The sequence below is a fragment of the Tinamus guttatus genome, unplaced genomic scaffold (genome assembly GCF_059628265.1).
Source record: "Tinamus guttatus ecotype Peru unplaced genomic scaffold, ASM5962826v1 Tinamus_guttatus_pri_ptg000652l, whole genome shotgun sequence".
In the NCBI taxonomy this organism is placed as follows: domain Eukaryota; kingdom Metazoa; phylum Chordata; class Aves; order Tinamiformes; family Tinamidae; genus Tinamus; species Tinamus guttatus.
The window spans coordinates 2,649,043-2,667,613 of record NW_028289186.1 but is presented as its reverse complement, the minus strand read 5'-3'; the positions used below and the strand labels follow the sequence as shown (position 1 = coordinate 2,667,613).

Here is an 18,571-nt window from a genome sequence, read left to right as displayed (position 1 = left end):
GAAGCAAAAGTTTTTTCCTCCTCCTGCCGCGCTCGCCCCTGCGCCCGGTCCCTCCGCTCCGCGGCTCCCGGCGGCTCCTCCCGGCCCCCAGCCGCGCTCCGCCCGGGCCATGAGCCATAAGCGGCTCCTGGGGATCCTTCCCGTTCCCCCAGAGCTGCGAGGGAAGGAGGGAAGCGTTATCCAGCGGCAAAGACCCCGCTGGAGTCGTGCGGGGGGGAACTGAGGAATTTGCATCGGAGAAAGGCGGTTGGGGAGGAACTAAGTGGATGCTTTAGCCCAGCGGGGCGCTGGCGCGGGTCTGCAGCGGCCCCAGGCCACCATGGGCACCGGCGTGTGCTCCCGGAGGCAGAAGGGGCTCCTGCAGACCGCCTTTTGCCTGGTGGCTCTGGCGTGTTTGGGCTCCGGGGTTTTCCTGTACGGCCACTTGGAGCAGAAGGTGCGGAACGCCGAAGCCCTGGCCCAGAAGTACAAACAGCAGCAGGAAGCGCTGTCCGCCCAGCTCCAAGGTGAGTGACTCCACGTACGCACGCGCTCTTCCCTCCGAGCTTCCCTCTCCTCCCTGCCCAGCCCTGGCACCACTTTGCCTCCAGCCTCTAAGGAGCTCCAAGGAGACCTTGTCTCCCATCTCTTTCTCCCCTTTGCTGGTTAGAATTAGAACATTTGTCATCAAGCCACGTACTTTCATTGCAAGAGATGAGATCCACTGCCCTAGAAAAGTCCTGCTGGCCTCTTTGAGGCTGTTGTTGGTCGCCGCTAGAGGAGATATGGTGGGAAGGAGGTGGAATGGGCTTTTCTGGGCCTGCTTCGGAGAGCTGCACTCTGCAGGGCAGCCAGTGCTCGTGGCAGCAGCACCAGCGCCCTAGGAGCAGCTGAAAGGCTGCAAAGTAAACATAACGTGTGTATATATATGGGGATGAGGGATGGCCCTTCCTGGGAAGGACCTGGGAGATCCTTGGCTGTGGAATCCACAGGTTCAAGCAATCAGCTGCATCTGCTTATAGCATTTTTCTACCCAAAAAAGCCTGTTTGCATGGCAGAGCTGTAGTCTGCGGGGTTGCTAACTTGCTGCCAGCCTTCCTGTTCCCAAAGACAGTGTTGCCATGGATACCTGCTTTATTTTGAGAACACATTTGTCCAGCTCTTTTGGCAAAGGTGAAACTCTCTGGGTTTGGCGTGGAAGAGGCCTAGCAATGGGCAGAGAGGAGCAGGGATGTCCTGCACACGTTGCTGTGGGCCGTATTCGCAGCCTGTAGCAGGAATTGAGGTGCACGTGTGTCCCTGTATGCATGACCTGAGGAAAAGCTTGTGTAGGAGGAAATCCTAGGGTTTGTTTCATGCTTTGCCTCTCCCTGCTCTCCTAGTTGTGTATGAGCACAGATCCAGGCTGGAGCGATCCCTGCAGAAGGAGAGAGGGGAGCACAAGAAGACGAAGGAAGGTGAGTCTCTTGGGGTGCCTAAAAGCCCCCACTGTCCTGGGGAGGATCTGTGGGTACCCAGAGCACTGTGGGGACCTTGCCAGATCCTGTCCAGGTGAGCCCCATCCCTGCTTTGCAAGAGGGCTGATAACTTGTCCCTTTCCCATGGGCAGAAGGTGCTGGGAGGTCATGGACTGGGGCCTGATGCCACGAGTCCTCAGTTTAATCTGAAGAACATCACCCGTGATGTAGCATCTGAGCACTTTAAAGATGATTAGCGCTATCTGGCTCCAGCCTGGGTTTTCCTCTTGGAAATAAATAATCTTTGTTGCATCAGTGCTATCAAAATGCAGCTGTAGCTGGGCTGAAGTGGGAAGTCACTTGCCTATAGAGCAGGAAAAGGAGGACATCTGGGCCAGGCGAAGTGGGTGGACTTGTTTCATGGAAAGTACGACTGTATTTTTTGAGGGCGCTGAGTAGGAGTCTCCTGGAAGCATCTGCACGCCGGCTTGCTGAGCTGCAGCCTTTCCCTTAGCAAGGGGCTGTTTCTGTTCCTTCTGAAAATATAAACCAGATCCTTGTAAATCCCAGCTCATTAAATTGTTTCCTCTTCCACTTCTAGATTTTTTAGTGTATAAATTAGAAGCTCAGGAAGCTCTCAACAAGGAGAAGGTGGGTACAGTCTGTCCTTCAGAATGTGTGTGTGTTTGTGCGCGTACATGGATGGGAAAGGGCTTGTCACTACTATTCCTGTGCCAAGGCCAGTTTGTGAGGATCTGCTTCAGCTTAGGGAATGCTGGGTCAGGCTAGAACTATCCCGCCTGTTTTTCCACCCCCTCACAATCCTCAGGTCTGATCAGGAATAATATCAACAAATACCCTAATGCATATAAAATACCAAGGCTTATGATTCTTCATTCAGCAAGGGCAAAGAGGGGCTCAGGAAGAAATGCATCCCTGGATTACTTGATGTTATGAGACTGGCTTTATCTCTGTCCTGGAGCATCTGTTGCTGTTGCTGGAGGAGAGGGATCATTTTCAGCTGCTCATCTGTGTCTGCTGAAAGTCATCCCGTTATGGAAAGAAGCTCATGGGTGAATATCAGAATATTCTCCCTTACAATTCATGCTCTCTTGTTGGTAAAATTTCTTATCCTGTTGAGTACTTTATTAGTCAGATTGTGGGCTATACTGGCAATAGCTATGCTGATATATAGATCCTAGCAAAAATGTATGTGGTAGGAAGGGAATTTCATGTCTTGAGTGCTGAGGTGCTGGTGCAATAGTGAGGATTATATACTGGGGACAGAAGGGAAAAGCATGACCCTTGGGGAGACATAAACGGGTCCATTTAGTGGTGCAGATCCCCATGGGGACATGTGCAGATCCCTTCATGCTCTTGGTCATCTGAGTTTGATCAGTGCCTGGTTACTGGAACTTGCTTTAGGTTTACTCAGAGTGAAATAATTATAAAATTGTGAGTAAATTCTCAGATCTGTTAGATTTGATTTTCTTTCTTCCTTGTTAAATGTTGCAATTTGTGCATAGATGAAAGTGTAGTGATAGCAAAGACTCCACAGCTTGCTTTGTGGAGAGTTTTGGTGATAATTAAGCTACTTTTTCTCTAAATCAGTGAAAAGTGATCAAACCAAACTCCTTATTGCTGTATTTAGGTTCAGAGCTTAGAACCGAGCAAAGAGCATGACCTGCAGTTTGTTAGCAAACCAGCTGGGCTGGTTGTTTTGGAAGGGCTCCTTCACAGCAGAGCTCAGGCTGTGTTTGTGCTGCTGATCTCCGTGTGCCCCTTCCCAGTCAGGATGTGTGTGAGTGGGAATTTGCTATTTGTGCAGACTCTCGTGTGCGTCTCCTCTACCTTGGGGTTCTTGGGCCTAATGGCTCTCTGATCTCCTTTTTTTTTCCAGCAAGATTCAATGAACAGATATGGGGCCCTCAGTTCCCAGCACAAGATCCTGAAGGTAAGGGAAGAGCCTCATTCTTGGTGACTGTCATCTCTGCCCTCAAGACCATACACTGGAAGGAAAGTCAAGGATTTCGCTTCCAAAGGATCTTTACATGGTCTTTGATATTGATTTTTAGATACTGTAGCCTTTGTGTTTTGACCCCATGAGGCAGCTCTGTCGCTCACTCTTATCTTTCTCCATTAGACCCATTGTCCCCCACTCAGTGCCCTTCTCTGTTAACGCATTTTCTGTGCCCTGATAGGGAGAAGCTGCTCTGGAGGGTATTGCTGCTTTAGAGGAGGCACCTTGGTGGCTCTTTGGGCCTCAGGGAATTTGTGCTGTGTGCCTGCTGAATTCAGGGCTTCACCAGATCCTGAGCGTGTGGGAACACTTCCATCTTGGCATTTTTACACATGAGTTTGCACCATTCCCTTGGGAAGTGTGAGCCTTCAGCATCTCTGTGCTTGAGCAGGCGCTTGAAAAAAGCAATCCAGCCTGCAAGGGGCGAGGGGCCTGGCTCTGGCCTAAAATAGCAGCTGCCTGGCTCTGCTTCCTGCTGTGGCCAGGCTTTATCTTGTTATGATTCTTCTCATTATCTTGAGTGGAGTTTGGAAGTGGTTTTTTTTTTTTAAATATCCTCTTCCTGCAGATTTCAGGCTAGCATTCCCTGGATATGCAGACAGGGAGAAAGCTTTAATTTAAAGATTTGTTGGCAAAAGCTTCCTAAAATTGCTGGAATCTAATAACTTGCAATGAGATGTGCCCTCTCTTTGCTCATAGCCTGAGCATCAAGATCCTCATTGCATTCTGTAAAATGCCATCTCCAGAGCTGCTCTCTAAATCAGGGCAGAATTGGGTGTTCTTGAGGGATCTCTTTCCAGTTCCCCAGGCTTCAGTGAGTTAAAGCTGCTGCATTATTAAGGCACATTAGGCACTGCGTGTTGCCTGTAAGGTGAGGGTGGAAGGGGAGGACTCGCTGCCCTGAATCCATGTGGCTGAGAAGCGATTCACAATTTCCCTAGGATACTGACTTAAAGCATTGCAGAGCACTGGGCATGAGGTGTAGGGAGCCGCAGAGTAAAATGTCTTTAGAGGATGTTCTCTCTGTCTTGCCTCAACCCAGTTTTGCATATATATGTGATTGCCATGACATTTGTATCTGAGCCTCTCACTGTCTCTGCTTGACTGAGCAAAACAGCATCTCTCTGAGGCAGAGAAGGGAACTGAGTCACACAGTGACGTTGCATTCGGATGAGTATGTCTGCATATGGCAAAGCTCCCTGGATTCCTCGGATTTGCCAAAGTACTTGGAAGAAATAGCGTGGTAGAAACGATTGGGCTGAGAATGCTCTGCTTGCAGATAGGCTGCTGCTCTAAAAGGCAATCATATATAACGTGTCTTGGGTCTTCTGTTCAACAATTACAGCCAAACTCGGCATCTCTAGACTCATTCTCACGTTTGCATAAGTTGTCACAGCTATTTTTAGGAAGTGGCTGGGGGTGAGGATGCCCCGTGTGCTCGATGAGCTGGACTTGGATGCGTTGTGTGACCTTGGTTGAGACACTCGTCTCCACGGCTTCCTGCCGTGCTCGAGGATGACTCTCCCCTGCTTTCTGGCTGTGAGCAGTCTGCTCCTTAGTGAGACACGAAGTGCATCCCGTGCCAGACAGGATACAGGCTACAATTAATTGACTTGAGTTGAAGAGGACTTAATATTCCTCAGATTTGCTTATGGTTTCTTAAAAAAAAAAAAAAAAAAAAAAAAAAACGCACAATTCTTATTTGCTAATATTGGTGCTAATATCCTCTGAAGTGTTTGGTCTCAAAATGATATTTAAGGTTACGGCAGGGGACCCTTCTGCCTAAGGTACTTGCAGCTCTTGTAAGAGCAAAATGTCTTTGAAAGCCAGAGCAAAAGTCATTTGTAATCTCTGTGTGGGGGGGTTATGTTTTTTTCCTCCTGATCTTGTGATCTGATTAACCTGACAGCCTTGTCTCTCCTTTTTGTTCTTTTTTCTGAGAGCCCTCCACAACGAAAGCCTCTTCCTCTGTGCTGTGTGTATTTTTGGAGCACAGTGACTTCTCTTTCCTCCTTTGAGTTGAGCTTTTTGCTCCGGGGCAGAGTGCCAGGGCCACTGGGCCTTTGTTCTACTGGGGCTAAATGCAAGCACTGGTAGCACTTAAAGGTTTTTAAAGTAGTTAGATATACAGGAGAGCAGCCTGTGCTGTAAGGAGCTGTTGTCAGGAAGGGTGAGGATTCACCTGTGAGCCAAGCAATCTGCATCCAAACTGTGTTGACAAAACAACCTGGAAGGACCCTGTGTGTTCTCAGGGGAACCCAACAGGAGGTGAGTTCTGGTTCAGTGGAGTTGGGTAAAAAGATGTCTCAACATGTTTTGTTCTCAGGCAGTATGAGGGGACAGAAGAGAGCTGCTGTTAGCAGATGCCTTTGCAAAACAGTCTTGAATTTAGGTCTTGGAAATGCTTTACTTACTCCTCTTTGCTTGTACTGACTCTGTCACTTCCTCTTCCTCATGCAGAACCAGCATGAAGATGTCAAGAAGCAGCTGCTTGACCTGCAGCTACAGCACAACAGTTTGAAACTAGAACATCGTAAAACAGTGGAGACCCACAACCAGAAATATGCCCAGCTGCAGCAGGAGAAGGACAGCGAAGTCACAAACTTGCAGGGTGAGTATGGCAGAGAGCTGTGAAAACACTCAGCAGAAAAGGGGCTGAGAAGAATGGAGCTCAGGAGAGGAGGGTCTCTTCTCCAGACTTCCAAAGGTTTGCAAGCACTGTAGGAACACCGTGTTTCAGGCTGTGTGTCCTGGTCCATTTGAATTTAAGAGAATTTCTTGACTGTGAGGATAACAGTGCTGGAGCAGGTTGCCCAGAGGTTGTGGAGTCTCCTTCCCTGGAGTTCTTCAAAACTCACCTTGATCCTGTGCAATGTGTTCCAGGGGACCCTGCTTGTGCAGGGGTTTGGACCAGATGATCCCCAAGGTCTGTAATAATTCAGTGATGCTGATTTTTTGCTGTTCAGGATGAATGCTGTAAAAAGATGCACTACTGTAATTAGAAACATGTACCATCTTGAGCTGCAATCTAATTTACAATTCAGCCTAAAGCAAAGTGACCGTCTTGTGATAGAAAAATACCCCTCCTTGTCATGGTGGTCTGCAGAGAAATCCCAATGCACACAGGGCAGTTCTAATTATGTTTTTAAGAGAGCTTCAGACTGACATTTTTGATACAGTCTTCCCCCTTTCCTGGAGGATACAGAAGTATATTCAAGGCATTGAAATTTAAGTTTGTGTTTCTTGCTATTCGAGTGCCATGAAGCATGCAAAGAGCTTGGAAGGACCAGGAGCTTCTGGGCATACGTTTGCTGCAAAAAAAAAAAGGTAGAAATTAATGCCCCCAAGAGCAGATTGTGCTGTGATTGCTTTATATAGGCTTTTTGTGGCCTCCTTTCAGGACGCAGTTCCTTAACCTCCAACTCCCAGGACTGAGGTGTCTCTGACACTGTCCATTGCTGTCCTTTCTGTTCAGCTGCAATGGATGAGAGAAATGGAGAAGGAACAAATATCTGTTCCTGAGAGAAGTGCTGTCAGTAATAGCAAGTGTAACACACTGATCCTCCAGAGAGGAGGAAGCTTCTCAGATGGGCAGAAATCCTGAAGTCTTGAAGGCAAAGGGACTAAGGGGACACTTGTGTGTTTGGTCCTACCTACTGCTCTCTGATAGTGGCTGGACTTAGAGCCCTAAGAGGTCCAGAGGGTTTTATGAGAAGGGAGAGAGATGCTGTGTTTGCAAAAATAGATCTTTTAGCACAAATTCTTTCTTTTGTTGCAGATACAGTCTTCAAACTCAGAGAAGAGAGCAAGCTTCTCCGGAAGGCCCACCAGGAAGTTCACTCGCAGCTCCTTAGCTCCCAGGTCTGACAAGAGCATGTCCTATGTGACAAACATGGGGCAATGTCATGCATGCATCCTCCTCTTCCCAGGCATAAATAACAATTTACTGTATTCCAGTGGGATAATTTATTAAAATTTGTGATGATATGAGCAGTGTAGGTGCTTTCTGAACCACTAAAATTGTCCAGCTTAGAATCTGTCTCAGTAGCTGAAAATACAGATATGATACAAGAGTCACAGAGTTCATATGGACCCAAACAAGCTTCTTCCTGTTGCTTGCATCATATTTCTGTTCCATCCTAAATGATGGTGGATTGTCTCTGTTCATGGCTACGAAACTAATTGCAAAATTAATTCTTGTGCAAAAGCTATACTAATGACAATGCTGTAAACAGTGTTGCTCAAAGGACTGATGTTGGGTCAGTGTTGCCAAGGTAAAAACATGATAAAATAAGATACAAAACTGGCAAAGGGGCAGCACAGAACATCCATGAATCTGCAGAGACAGCTCAGCCTTGCTTGGGCTTGTTACCATAATGGCTGTGCATTTCCCCCTTCATTTTAGTAGGGCTTTTTTGTAGACGGGTGCTGAACAACTGCCCCAAAAAGCATCAGCAAGGAGTGGTTTGACCTGTGTGCCCTGCTTGTCCTCACAGGCCCAGCTGGAGGAGTTCAGGCAGTTCAAGGAAGTGCTGCAGAAGATGCCAAGCTTCAAAGAAGTAGGAGCTGGGAAGGAGCAGGAGCAGAAGGAGCAGCCTCCGGTACCGGGCAACAGCCCATCACAGCTTGGGTGGCAGAAGGTGCAGTATTCCCAAGGGAGAGGGACTTTTTTGAATTTTTGTGGGTTTTTCAGAGCCAGGCTGTGAACCAGAGGGTTCACTCTCCTCCTGTCTTCCTTTCAGGCTTTTTCAGTGCATCGGGAGAACCTCCATGCTGGGAGCCTGCAGGGAGCTCATGTCCCGGGGCCTTTGCCGCAGGGCCAGGACTTGCCCGGCAGCGCGAGCCCGAGGCCGCGGCGTGACGGGCTCCTCACCCAGGCAGCCACCGTGCGAGACGCGCGCGCGGCTGCGCCCGCCTGGCCGCCGCGGCCCGGGGATGCCCCCGTGATCCGCTTCACCCGCACCGTGAACAGCCTTCCCAACGGGAATCCGGTACGTTCTGCCCAGCCCTGCTCAGACCTGTGGTCTTTCTGGCGATTTGTCTGTGGATTCTGCTTTCTTGGTCTGGAACTGCCCTGACCTGGGCGCTCCTGAGTTTGTGGTTCAGTGACCCGGAAAAGAGGGTTCTTGGTCAGGATCCTGCAGTGTCTGCACATTGCAGAACCTTGCTGCCTCTGGGGTTGACTGTGAGAGCTAAAGCACAGCAAATCCCTACAAAATGGTGGTATAATTGCTGAATGGTTAGACTATAGTTATTAGCAATTATTACAATGGCATTTTTTAAGAGATAGCCCTGCTTTTGCTTTCTGCCCCTTAGGGATTTGCCTACCCAAAAGAGATGAGCTAAATGATCCAAGTGATTTCTCCTTAGCTCTGTGGAAGAAGGAGCTTCATTTTTTTTCTGCAGGCTGGCCAGACAGGGCAGTTTTTGTTTTCTGGAGCACTTCTGAGCCTATTTTTCCTCTCAAAGGATCTCTGCCAACACAAGGGGGATCTCTGAGGATGTGATGCAGTTAGGAGCTTGTGTATGTCCTGAGCATGTGTGTGTCCTCTGTGCAGGATGTCAGGATGGTGCTGCGTGTCCAGGGGAGAAACAGCAAGGAAAGCCAGGCGCCTGGACTGGGACTGTCTGACCTGAAACACCCGTCTGCATCGGAAAAGACTCGGGTGTCAGAGAGCCACCCCTTGGCAGGGAGCAAACGGGTGCAAGTGCAAAGGTTGGTGATGCAAAATTCCCTTCCACTCCCAGGGGATGAAATGCCCTGTGTTTAGCACACTGAAATGCCCTGCGTTTAGCACACTGAAGATATTTTGCATAATGGCAGCCATCCATCAGCAGCAAGGGGGACTAAGGAATGCCTTGAGTTACTCTAATTAAGAGGCACTAATTTGTGTATTAGAGCTGAGACTTGTTCATGGTTTTCCACTAATCAGTAATCTGTCAGGCTCTGCAAGAACAAATGGAGCTTGAAGATTTGAAGGTCTGTCATCTTCAAGCTATAGGGTAATGTAGAAGCAGCAGGCAGCCAGGGTGTTTGGCAAATGATTTCTGCAAGGGTGGGCACCCCAGAATGGTGTGTTTGGTGTGCTTTTTACTTAGGCCAAACCACCTCGGTTTTACTTGGTAGCATTTTTATTTTTAATAAAGATGGAACATAAAGAAGACTTCTGTCTTATTTTTTTCCCAAAACTCTGATTTATGTGTTTGCATATATGCAAGGTATGAGTCAGTATCCATTTAGAATTGCTGTTTATTGCTACATGGGCACATTATCTTAGCACATGAATAAGAGATTAAAGTAGTTCTGATAGTAAATTGCATTTATAAAGCATAATTTTGTACTTATGTGGCATATTAAATGTTCCGTTTCATGCAGCAGTCAGGGTAACTAATGCAATCCACTAATTTTGCCAGAAGCAGTAAATGAGCCCAAACTCCTGCATTCATTGGAATTTTTATTTGCTTGCCATTATGAAATGCTGTTTTGAAATCTCCTAGGCGTACTGAGATGGGGACGTCCTGTTTTTTCTCACCTTTGTTGCAGTTGGCAAGACGTAGTGAACAAAGTGAATGCCCAGCTGGATGAAGAACAAGTAAATGGTTACCAAAAGAGCCTTCGTTTCGCCCCTGGGCCTGGGGAAGAGATGCAGAATGGCAGCCCCCAGCTGCCCAGCTGGACTCAGGGTGGAGAGCTTCAAAAAGCTGCTCAGGAAGGCAAGAAGGGAAGGACAGAGGAGGAGCAGGAGCTTGAGATGGGTAGGGCTTCCCTAATCTTATGCTGTACAGTCATGATTTTATCTTGAATCTTCTCTAGGAATTGATTTTATTTATTTACTTATTTAGAAGTGGGTTTATTTAGCTTATCCAAGGCAGAAAAATTCCCAAGTGCCCTTCAGAGAGTAAAAGCAAATAATTTCAAGCGCAGGTAGTTTGGGCAGTGAGTTTTATTTGTCAGCCAGCTGAGCTAGAAAGTGTGCAGTAAGTAACTGCATTTGGGCAACTGGAGCTCATTTAACATGTTGAACTGCTGCTCCTCCTGATGCAGCTCTGCTCAGAGCCCTGTGATAAGTCAGCAAATATTTCATTAAATGTTTTGCACTCAGTCAGTTAGTAACAGGAGGAAAGAAGCATTTGACTTGATATAAAGTGTGTCCTAAGGCCATGACACCAACTAATGAATAATCCATTAGTTAAGCTTGTGAGGGCTGAATCTCCCCCTTCCCAGGGGAGGCTTTTCCATTGGGCTGTGCTATGGGAATGGCAAAGTGAGGGAAACAGCAGAATGCCTGTTTGTGCTTTGTGAAATAAAAGTCGTTAAGTTACTAGAGATGAAGGCCAGTTTTTTTTAACTGAATTTTGGATCAAAGGGGCAAAATCACTTAAGCTGGGGAAGAATATCCCAGGCTGTAGGAACAGGAGATTTCCCTCTGGAGCAGAGCCTTGGCTCTCCTGGGCTCACCCAGCTGTGCTCAGCTGCTGCATCGTGTTTCACTGACCCTGTTTTCAGCAAGTCCCCCGAGAAGAATTGAACTAATTGGCTCAAATCAAAGTGAGTTTCCCCCTGCAATGAAATCGCCTCATGGCAGGGATGGGGGAGCATGAGGCCCAACAGCCCTTGACCTTCATGCCCTAACTGGAATTAACAACCAAAGTAATGTCTCAAGCCGTGCTGCTGGCCCATAGGGAGCACTGCTGTCTCACGGGCACCTTTAGTGTTTTGGGGAGAAGCATTTGGTCCCTGCTGATGATGGGAAGGGTGCCAAGTGCCAGAGCTGGCATGTGCTGGAATCATATCCAGTGCTTGATGTTTGGGCCTTTCTGTAAGCAACAGATTTCTAAAAAAAAAAAAAAAAAAAAAAAGACATGGAAGAGAAATTGGAACAGAAAACTGGCTTGTTTCTCCCTCATTAGTGCCTCCCCCTGCCTAGCTGGCAGTGGGAAGCAGTGTGTAAAGCTGGTGTTACTTGTGGTTCCTTGGTCAAAGCTGGTGTCACCAGCAACACTTCCCATTGCCTGTCCCGGGGTAGCTTTGCCATCAAGTTCTTTCCAAGGCAGCTCTGAGGCACTAATCTGGTCTGAACAGGAGTGTGGGGAATCCTCCATCTACTTGGATTCCAGATCCGAGTCCATATCATTGATCCCTTAGGAAGTCTTTTATCCAGAGGATTCAGACTGTCCCTTCTTCTTGCAGATGCTGGAATGATTGAGAGAGAGGAGAACGTGCATCCCCAGAAAGAGGCTGTTGGCCAAGAAGCCGTGGTAAGAAACATTGTGTGCTGCCATCAAGATGCCCCCCAAGCTCTGAATAGGGATTCAGCTGTCTCAGCTGTTGGGCCCAAGGGGTCTAAGGGTACTGGAGGAGGCTGATGTAGCTGAAGAGAAGTGTGAAAAGAGATGGAGAAACAAAGGTTTCTGAATACAGTTGCTTAATGTCTATAGATCTGGTCAAATATCTAAGGCAGAAAGGTGGAGGGGTGCTACTCAGCTGCTGCCTCCCTAAGGAATGTCCTGCCTGGTGCTCACAAGAGGCTTTTCCTGTCCAGGTGCCAGATGATGCCGCAGACCCTGCCCAGGATCCTAATAACCAAGGTGAAGATGAGTTTGAAGAAGCTGAGCTGGAAAGACCAGATTTGAAAGAGGAAGGAGGTTTGGAGAAGTCCCAGGAGCCCAGAATGAAAGAAGAGTCTGAGGAGAAGCCACCAAAGGTGACAAATCTGAGGACAGCTACTTCTGCAAGGGTAGGGTTCAGGGAGAGACCCACAGCAGTGAACTGGGGGAGATGGAGGATTTAAGGATTCAAGGGAAAACATTGCTATTCCCGGAGGGATCCATAATCCCACTGCAGGGGTGTGACAAAGAGGAGAGAACTCTCTCTTGTCACCTACATCTGATTCCAGGCGATTCGTAGCCTTTGTAGCATTTACCTGGCTTGTGAGCTAACTTCTCTGTGAGCCCCCAGGTCCTACTCTCTGTGAGTCATGAATTAGAAAAGCATTAATATTTCAGTCCTCACCAGGAAGGGTGGCTCTAAACTCCTTGCCAGTTTCTACTGTTTTATCTTCAAATTTAGCAGCAGGACATAGCAGGGAGAGGGCTAGGACTTCTACTGGAGCTGGGCTTATCCATGACCACTGCAGAACATGGATGATTTCAGGAAACGGCTGCATGGGCAAGAGAGACCTCAAGCAGCTTGGGGCAGTGCTAGCAGTTTCCATGCTGTGTTTTTTCAGGATGCTGGCAGACCTGCGAAGGGAAGGGAAGACCCGATGGATGACTACCAAGAAGATCAGGAACAAGAAATTGTATGACATCAAGGGTTTTTTTTGTTTTCCCCTGTCTGGTGAGATTGCTGCCTGTGTCTGCTGGCAGCCAGGGGTCAAGTATGGATTGGCTTTTAAAAAACTAGATGTGATTGATTGGGTGATGGATGTTTCCAATTGAGTGTTTTGATCCTATTTTAAAGATTTTTAAGTCTGAATCAGGAGTTACATAAAGAATAGAACCATTTTTTTAAGGGTGGAAGTAGAAAGGAGCTGTTTTTCTGCATGTCTAAACTTATGGCCCCAGATGATTTCAACATTTAATGACACATTTGGCTTTAGGACAGTCTCCCATGGCTGGGAGTTGACTGAGCAGACACTACTCCCTCCCTTGCAGCCTGCAGAGCAACCTGAATCTTTACAGCTTTCTTCTAGCAGCATTCAGGTGATAGCTCTGGTTCATGGTCCTCAAAAGAACATTCTTGTGTCCTTTGCATTTCCATTTCAAACAAGGCAAAAAATACCCTGGCAAAAAGCCCCGTTATTGGGGCTGGTGAGCACAGTTTCCAGATGACGAGCACAATTTCCCCTTCTCTTTGCTTGTCCCATCCATCTCCTGATGTATTTGAGAGCCAGGCACCTGAAAGCTGTGATGGCTGCACATGTGCTAGACAGGGTCACCCTGGTGCCTTGTGGCTCATCCACCTGGAAATGAAGGATCCTCTGCAGTCTCTTGAACATCTAATCCCGCTCCTCCTTTCCTTGTCTACTGGCAGTGGCTGATGCTGGTTTTTCCTATGGCGGATTGAGGGTCTGGGCTGCCTGCTGGAAATGAAAAAGAGGTGGAGGAGGGAATAGCAAAGCTGATATCAGGGACTGTCCTTGCCCTGTGCAAGAGGGACCTAAAAGTGACAGTGGAGACCGTGCTGAGTGCTGTACCATGGGTGGGATTTGTTGCACTGCTTTTAAGCTTGGTGCAGTTAGGATATAGTATTCTATTTTTTTTTAACAGTGCCCACAGGCTATATTAAAGTGTGTTGTAATGCTAGGATAGTAAATGTGGTCAAAGCTGTCGGTGTGGGCACGGCAGTGTGGGCTGCCAACCTCTGCTTCGTGGCGAAGCGACTCGCCAGCCTCATCCAAAGGTCCCTGGCAGGGCTGGGTTCTCACCCTGCAGGTTTCCCTGGGTGGTTGGTGTGGAAAAACAGCCCCAGCCAGCAGCAGCCCAGAGCTGTGTTAGTCTCATTTCCTGACCCTGCTGACTCTTCCCTCTGCACCCAGGAGGATCGTGGAGGGGAGGAGGACGACAACGATGACCTGGAGTTTGTTCAAGAGCAGAAGGACCGTGCAGGCGTCCAGGGAGCTGCTGGCAAGAAGGACAACTACTACTGAGAGATGCTGAGGAAAGGTGGAACGTGCTGGAGCGAGGGGACGGCTGGAGGGGAACTCCCCCACGGAGCTGGCTCCGGTGTAAAACGCTGCCCACGACGGGCAGAGGCAGGAGGAGATGCTGCCTCTGCAGGCACTGAGCAGGCTGGGGCTGGGCCTTGTGTCTACGTGCGGGGACATCGCCCTGTCTCAGGGCAATGGTATGGAAGTGCTCTCGGAGTGTGGGAATGACGTTATCCTGCCGCTGCTCTCAGCAGCACCTCTTGACTGGTTTTCTTCTCTCCCTTGTTCTCTCCTTCCCCTCACAGCTGAGAAGAGTTTCTTATTTTTGACTATCTGTGCAGGGATTCAGGACTCTCACATCAAAGCAGGGCTGCCTGAACTGGTCCCTGGACTTACTTGACTGATCGCTATCACAGAGTGATCTGTCTTCATACAATATTTTGTTCAATATTTTTTTTCTTTTAAAACATCCTTTGCTTCCATCAGAGTAGGATGGAGAGGAGGGCAACCTGATTGATGTCCGGAGTAACGCAAGGGTGATAGCAACCACGAGCACCAGTAAATGAACATGTGCCAGCAGGAGTGTGCGTGCACGTGTGACTGGATCCTTTTCCAGGTTTGGAACCCTTTCCCAGTCATTCTGTAGATCTCTTCTTTCCTGGGCTTTGCATCCATCACTGTCCTGCTGGGTCAGACTGAGGGCTCAGAGCCTCCCTGTCCAGGACTTGTCTTGATGTTGCCGTTGTACCCTGGGCTCCAGTAGATGTGAATTGGCCTGAGCTGAGCAGGGCTTTTCTGCGATGGGCTGGAAGATTCCCAAACAACTGTGAGCCTGCAGCACCCTCTGCAGGTCCTCCAGCCCTCTGGGTCCATGGGACACTTATCCCGGAGGAAGAACATCCTAGGATGTGGGCTAACAGACCAGCACTGTGCTGGAATGAAGGAAGAATTTCCTGGCACAGCTGCCAGGCTGATCACTTAGCATTTTGGTGGTATGGATGCTTCAAGCACGTCATGGACACTGTTTGGGAAGGACCAGACTGACCTACTGCCTCACAATAAAAACTTTTTAAACACAAGCAGTGGGTGGCAGCAGGCATCTATTTGTGACAGGGCTGATTTTTATGAAAAATCCATGTCTAAGCAGCTGCAGCATCTCGGAAGAGCTGTCCCTCTTCTCAAGATCTCAGGAGAGGTGTTTTTTTCTTCCAGAGTTCTAATGGAGCTTGAAATTAAAATGCCATAGAATTTTTCAGGTTGTTTCTAAGTTGTTTTGTTGCCTTTTTTTTTTTTTTTTTTTTTTTTCTTGATCCTCTTTGTCTTACGAGCACAATCCACCGTGTGAGCCAAACTCGGGGTAGGATGGAGTGCCCAAGCAGCGGCTTCCTGCTCGCCTGCCTCGGAAGCAGCAAGGACTCGTCTTTCCCAGCTGCTGCCCCTTGTCAGAGCTGGATGATAATGATGGATATGGAGTGGATCATCCTCTTTGGACTTCCCAGGCCTGATCCGCTGCTGTGCAGCGGCTCCCTGCTGTGCACGTCGGAGCAGTTGGGAAACATCCTGCAATCCCGCAGGAGAACGCGGTGCCTTGGGGTGAATATTGACCCTGGGACACGGCTGTACCCGGGCGCCAGGCTCCGCTAGCCAAGCGGCGTGTCCTTGTGGCCGTCCCCTCAGGAGCCCGCCAAGGAGCACGCCGTGCAGCTATTAATAGGGGGAAGACATCTGACGTGACTTGCAATAGTTAATGATGTGTTAGAGCTGCATCATGCAACTGTTCAGTCCCTGCTACCTGCTATAAATAGCCCTTTCAGAGCAGGATTAGCTGGAGGTGCAGTTATCTGCCCGGGTACATCCTAATCAAAAACTGCAATTCCCAGCAGGCAGGGTAGGACGTTACTGTCTCAGCTTAGTGTAGGACCAGGACCCAATATGGCCCGTGGCAGGAGTTTTGGATCTGCTGCTCTGCTGACATTCTCAGCAGAATCATCTGTCTGCTGCTTTTGCTTCCTCTCCTTCCCTACACTCAGCTGAGCCTGTGACCATGAGCTGGAATAAGTAGGTTCAGACCTTACTGCAAGTGAACCAAGTGCTGGAAAGAGGCCCCCAGCGGGGCTGAGGCTGCATGTTGATTCAGAGAGACTGGGAGCTGTCTAAATTAGGCAAATTCTCAGCTTTTGCATGTCTGCGATGAGTAATCTTGGAGAATACGGCTCGGGGGCAACTCCAGCAACTCAACCCTAAACAAAGCTCCCTGCAAGGAGAAAGCTTTAGTGACCATATGCTGCATGCCACCACAGCTGGGAGCTGAGCATCTCTGCCGTGGATTTGCTGCCCTGGTTCTATCCAAGCCTAAGACTAGCACGGTGCTGCGGAGACTGTGGGTGGTCAGGATTAATTGATGGAATTATAGCAAGTTGCCCCCATTTCAGGACTATTTCCATGGTTCCTTTCGCAGGGGATGGAATAGGAAGCAAAATATTCAGTAGAGGAGCACTGGGAAAGCAGCAAACTTGTGCTGTGGGCCTGAAGGCCTCTAAAGGATGGAACAGGAACCTGCTCTTTTTCTGTTGGGCTCCATAACGTGCAGATGAGATTTCTGTAAACGCATCTCCAGAGCTCACGATGTCAAAGCATCCAGTGGCTTATGTGCATCTTTAGTCAGATGATGAGAATTAATAGTATATCCTGTACCCTTAGAAATAATCTTGTTTGCAGGGCATAGATTAGGCAGACATACAGCTATCAATTAGTTAAATGACATCTGTGTTTAATGAAAACTGCTTCTCTGTAATCCACTCTCCCTTTGCTCGCAAGCCTGTTTAAGATTATTAGGTTCATTCATTTATATGGCATGTTTTAGGGCTTAAAATGTGAGAATTACCTAATAGGATTTTAATGAGATTTGTCCCCTCCTAAGACATCTGAAACAAACGGAGGAGAAAATGCCCTAAGCACTTAAACTGCACGAGTGACCCGTCTGCAGCACCCCGAACCACAGCTGCCCTCTGATTTATGTTTATACACACAATTTAAGAAAATAAACTCATTTCTAAGGAAGACAGTGCTACTCCAGTTGTACTACTGCCTTGCATGACTGAATGCAAAGGGAAGAATATTATTCTCTGTTCCAATTCCTGTTTTTTTGGCAGCTATTTGAGGAAGATCATTGGAAGAGGCTTCTATAGCTTTCCATAAAACAAGGTATTCTTGGCTGGGACATTTTTTTTTTCTCTCTTCAGCTTTTAATGCAGATGTGGAATGAGGCTAAATGATGGAGCACGTGCAACCACATCTGCACTGCGGTGCCAAACGTTGTTCTTCCCTGCACCAAATGCCAGACCCGTGCGTTGGCCTCTCAACAGAGGAACTTGAAGCACCTTGTGAATCATCAGAAAGTGCCACGCGCTGCTGGGGCAAGACCTGCCCGCCGAAACGAGCAGAATCTGCCCTTCGGAGCAGAGGGCATCGAACGAGGCTCGGGGGCACCACGGACGTGGTTTGGCCCCGGATACTTCCCAAACAGCCGCACGCTGCAGGAAGGGCTGTCGGATCTTGATTTTCTGGAATGTCCACAGTGGGTTTGCTGCAGCCACCAAGTGCCTTCAGCAGCAGCTCCTGCCCTTGCTCTGAGATGACCAAGGGCTTGCTCTGAGGAAAGCCATTGCTAAAATATTAGCGTTAATTCCTACCATGATCCTGTTCTGGTTCGCTTGTTTCTCCCCAGTGATGCCTTTTGGTACCTGCCAGTATTGAGAGATTTTTGATATCTGTCTTTATAGAAGCAGAGGACAAACAAACAAACAAAAAAAACCCTTGGCTAAAACCTAGATGTGGAGATTGCTTTTATGAAATGATATTCAACATTGTGAAATTATGTTTAAACATTTTTTGAAGAAACTGCCTCCTCTAAAAAGGCAAATCTTTCAGACTGGAAAAGGTGTCTGGATGAAACCATTTGGTCGTGTTGATGTTCAACACGTCTCAACCAAAATCACTTTAACAAGTCCCAGATAGCCATGAATTATGCTTTGAATACGTTCAAATTACAGCTTTAATGAAGTCTGTGGTGTATGTTTTGGGTTTGGCTTTTGTTTAGCCGTGTCTGTTAAAAACAGGCTCCAGGATCTTATTTTTGTTATATTCTCCTCTTATATAAGGCAATAAATACTTTTAATGAAAACTTACAAGATCTACAGAGTACTTTGTACCTCCGAATAGGTAACACAGCAAGGAAAGAAAACGCCACCACTTGGGATCTTTGCTGGAGTTTTAAAGATCCCGCGAAAACTCGGGTGTTTTGCAGCTAGTCTGCGAAACCGCCTTAAAGGATCAACCCTGTGGTCAGTTCAGTGCTGAAGGGCCCTGCGAGATGAATCGAAGTGCGAGGGTGATCGCTTATTTCAAAAGGTAGGAAACTTTAGCGACAGAAAAATCCTGAGCTTGGGACAGCTGATGTCTGT

The 18,571-nt window shown here is 48.0% G+C and overlaps 1 protein-coding gene across 1 annotated transcript; it reads left to right on the top strand.

The window, feature by feature from the left end:
* The first annotated feature begins 315 nt into the window (after nt 1-315).
* LOC104574276 (uncharacterized) lies at nt 316-14,143 on the top strand. Its single transcript, XM_088536132.1, has 14 exons — nt 316-506; nt 1,362-1,436; nt 2,038-2,087; nt 3,337-3,390; nt 5,917-6,067; nt 7,235-7,317; nt 7,953-8,096; nt 8,199-8,447; nt 9,015-9,172; nt 10,001-10,212; nt 11,648-11,715; nt 12,000-12,161; nt 12,687-12,758; nt 13,998-14,143. Exons 1-14 carry the CDS (start codon nt 320-322, stop codon nt 14,106-14,108), a joined length of 1,776 nt encoding a protein of 591 aa, XP_088392258.1. The 5' UTR covers nt 316-319; the 3' UTR covers nt 14,109-14,143.
* Nucleotides 14,144-18,571: the final 4,428 nt, after the last annotated feature.

Bases quoted from the DNA above. Each gene is read 5' to 3' on its own strand.
- LOC104574276 (XM_088536132.1), top strand. From the start codon at position 320: ATGGGCACCGGCGTGTGCTCCCGGAGGCAGAAGGGGCTCCTGCAGACC. The intron at 2,088-3,336 runs GTGGGTACAGTC...TTTTTTTTCCAG, and splicing joins AAGCTCTCAACAAGGAGAAG to CAAGATTCAATGAACAGATA. The intron at 9,173-10,000 runs GTTGGTGATGCA...CCTTTGTTGCAG, and splicing joins AAACGGGTGCAAGTGCAAAG to TTGGCAAGACGTAGTGAACA.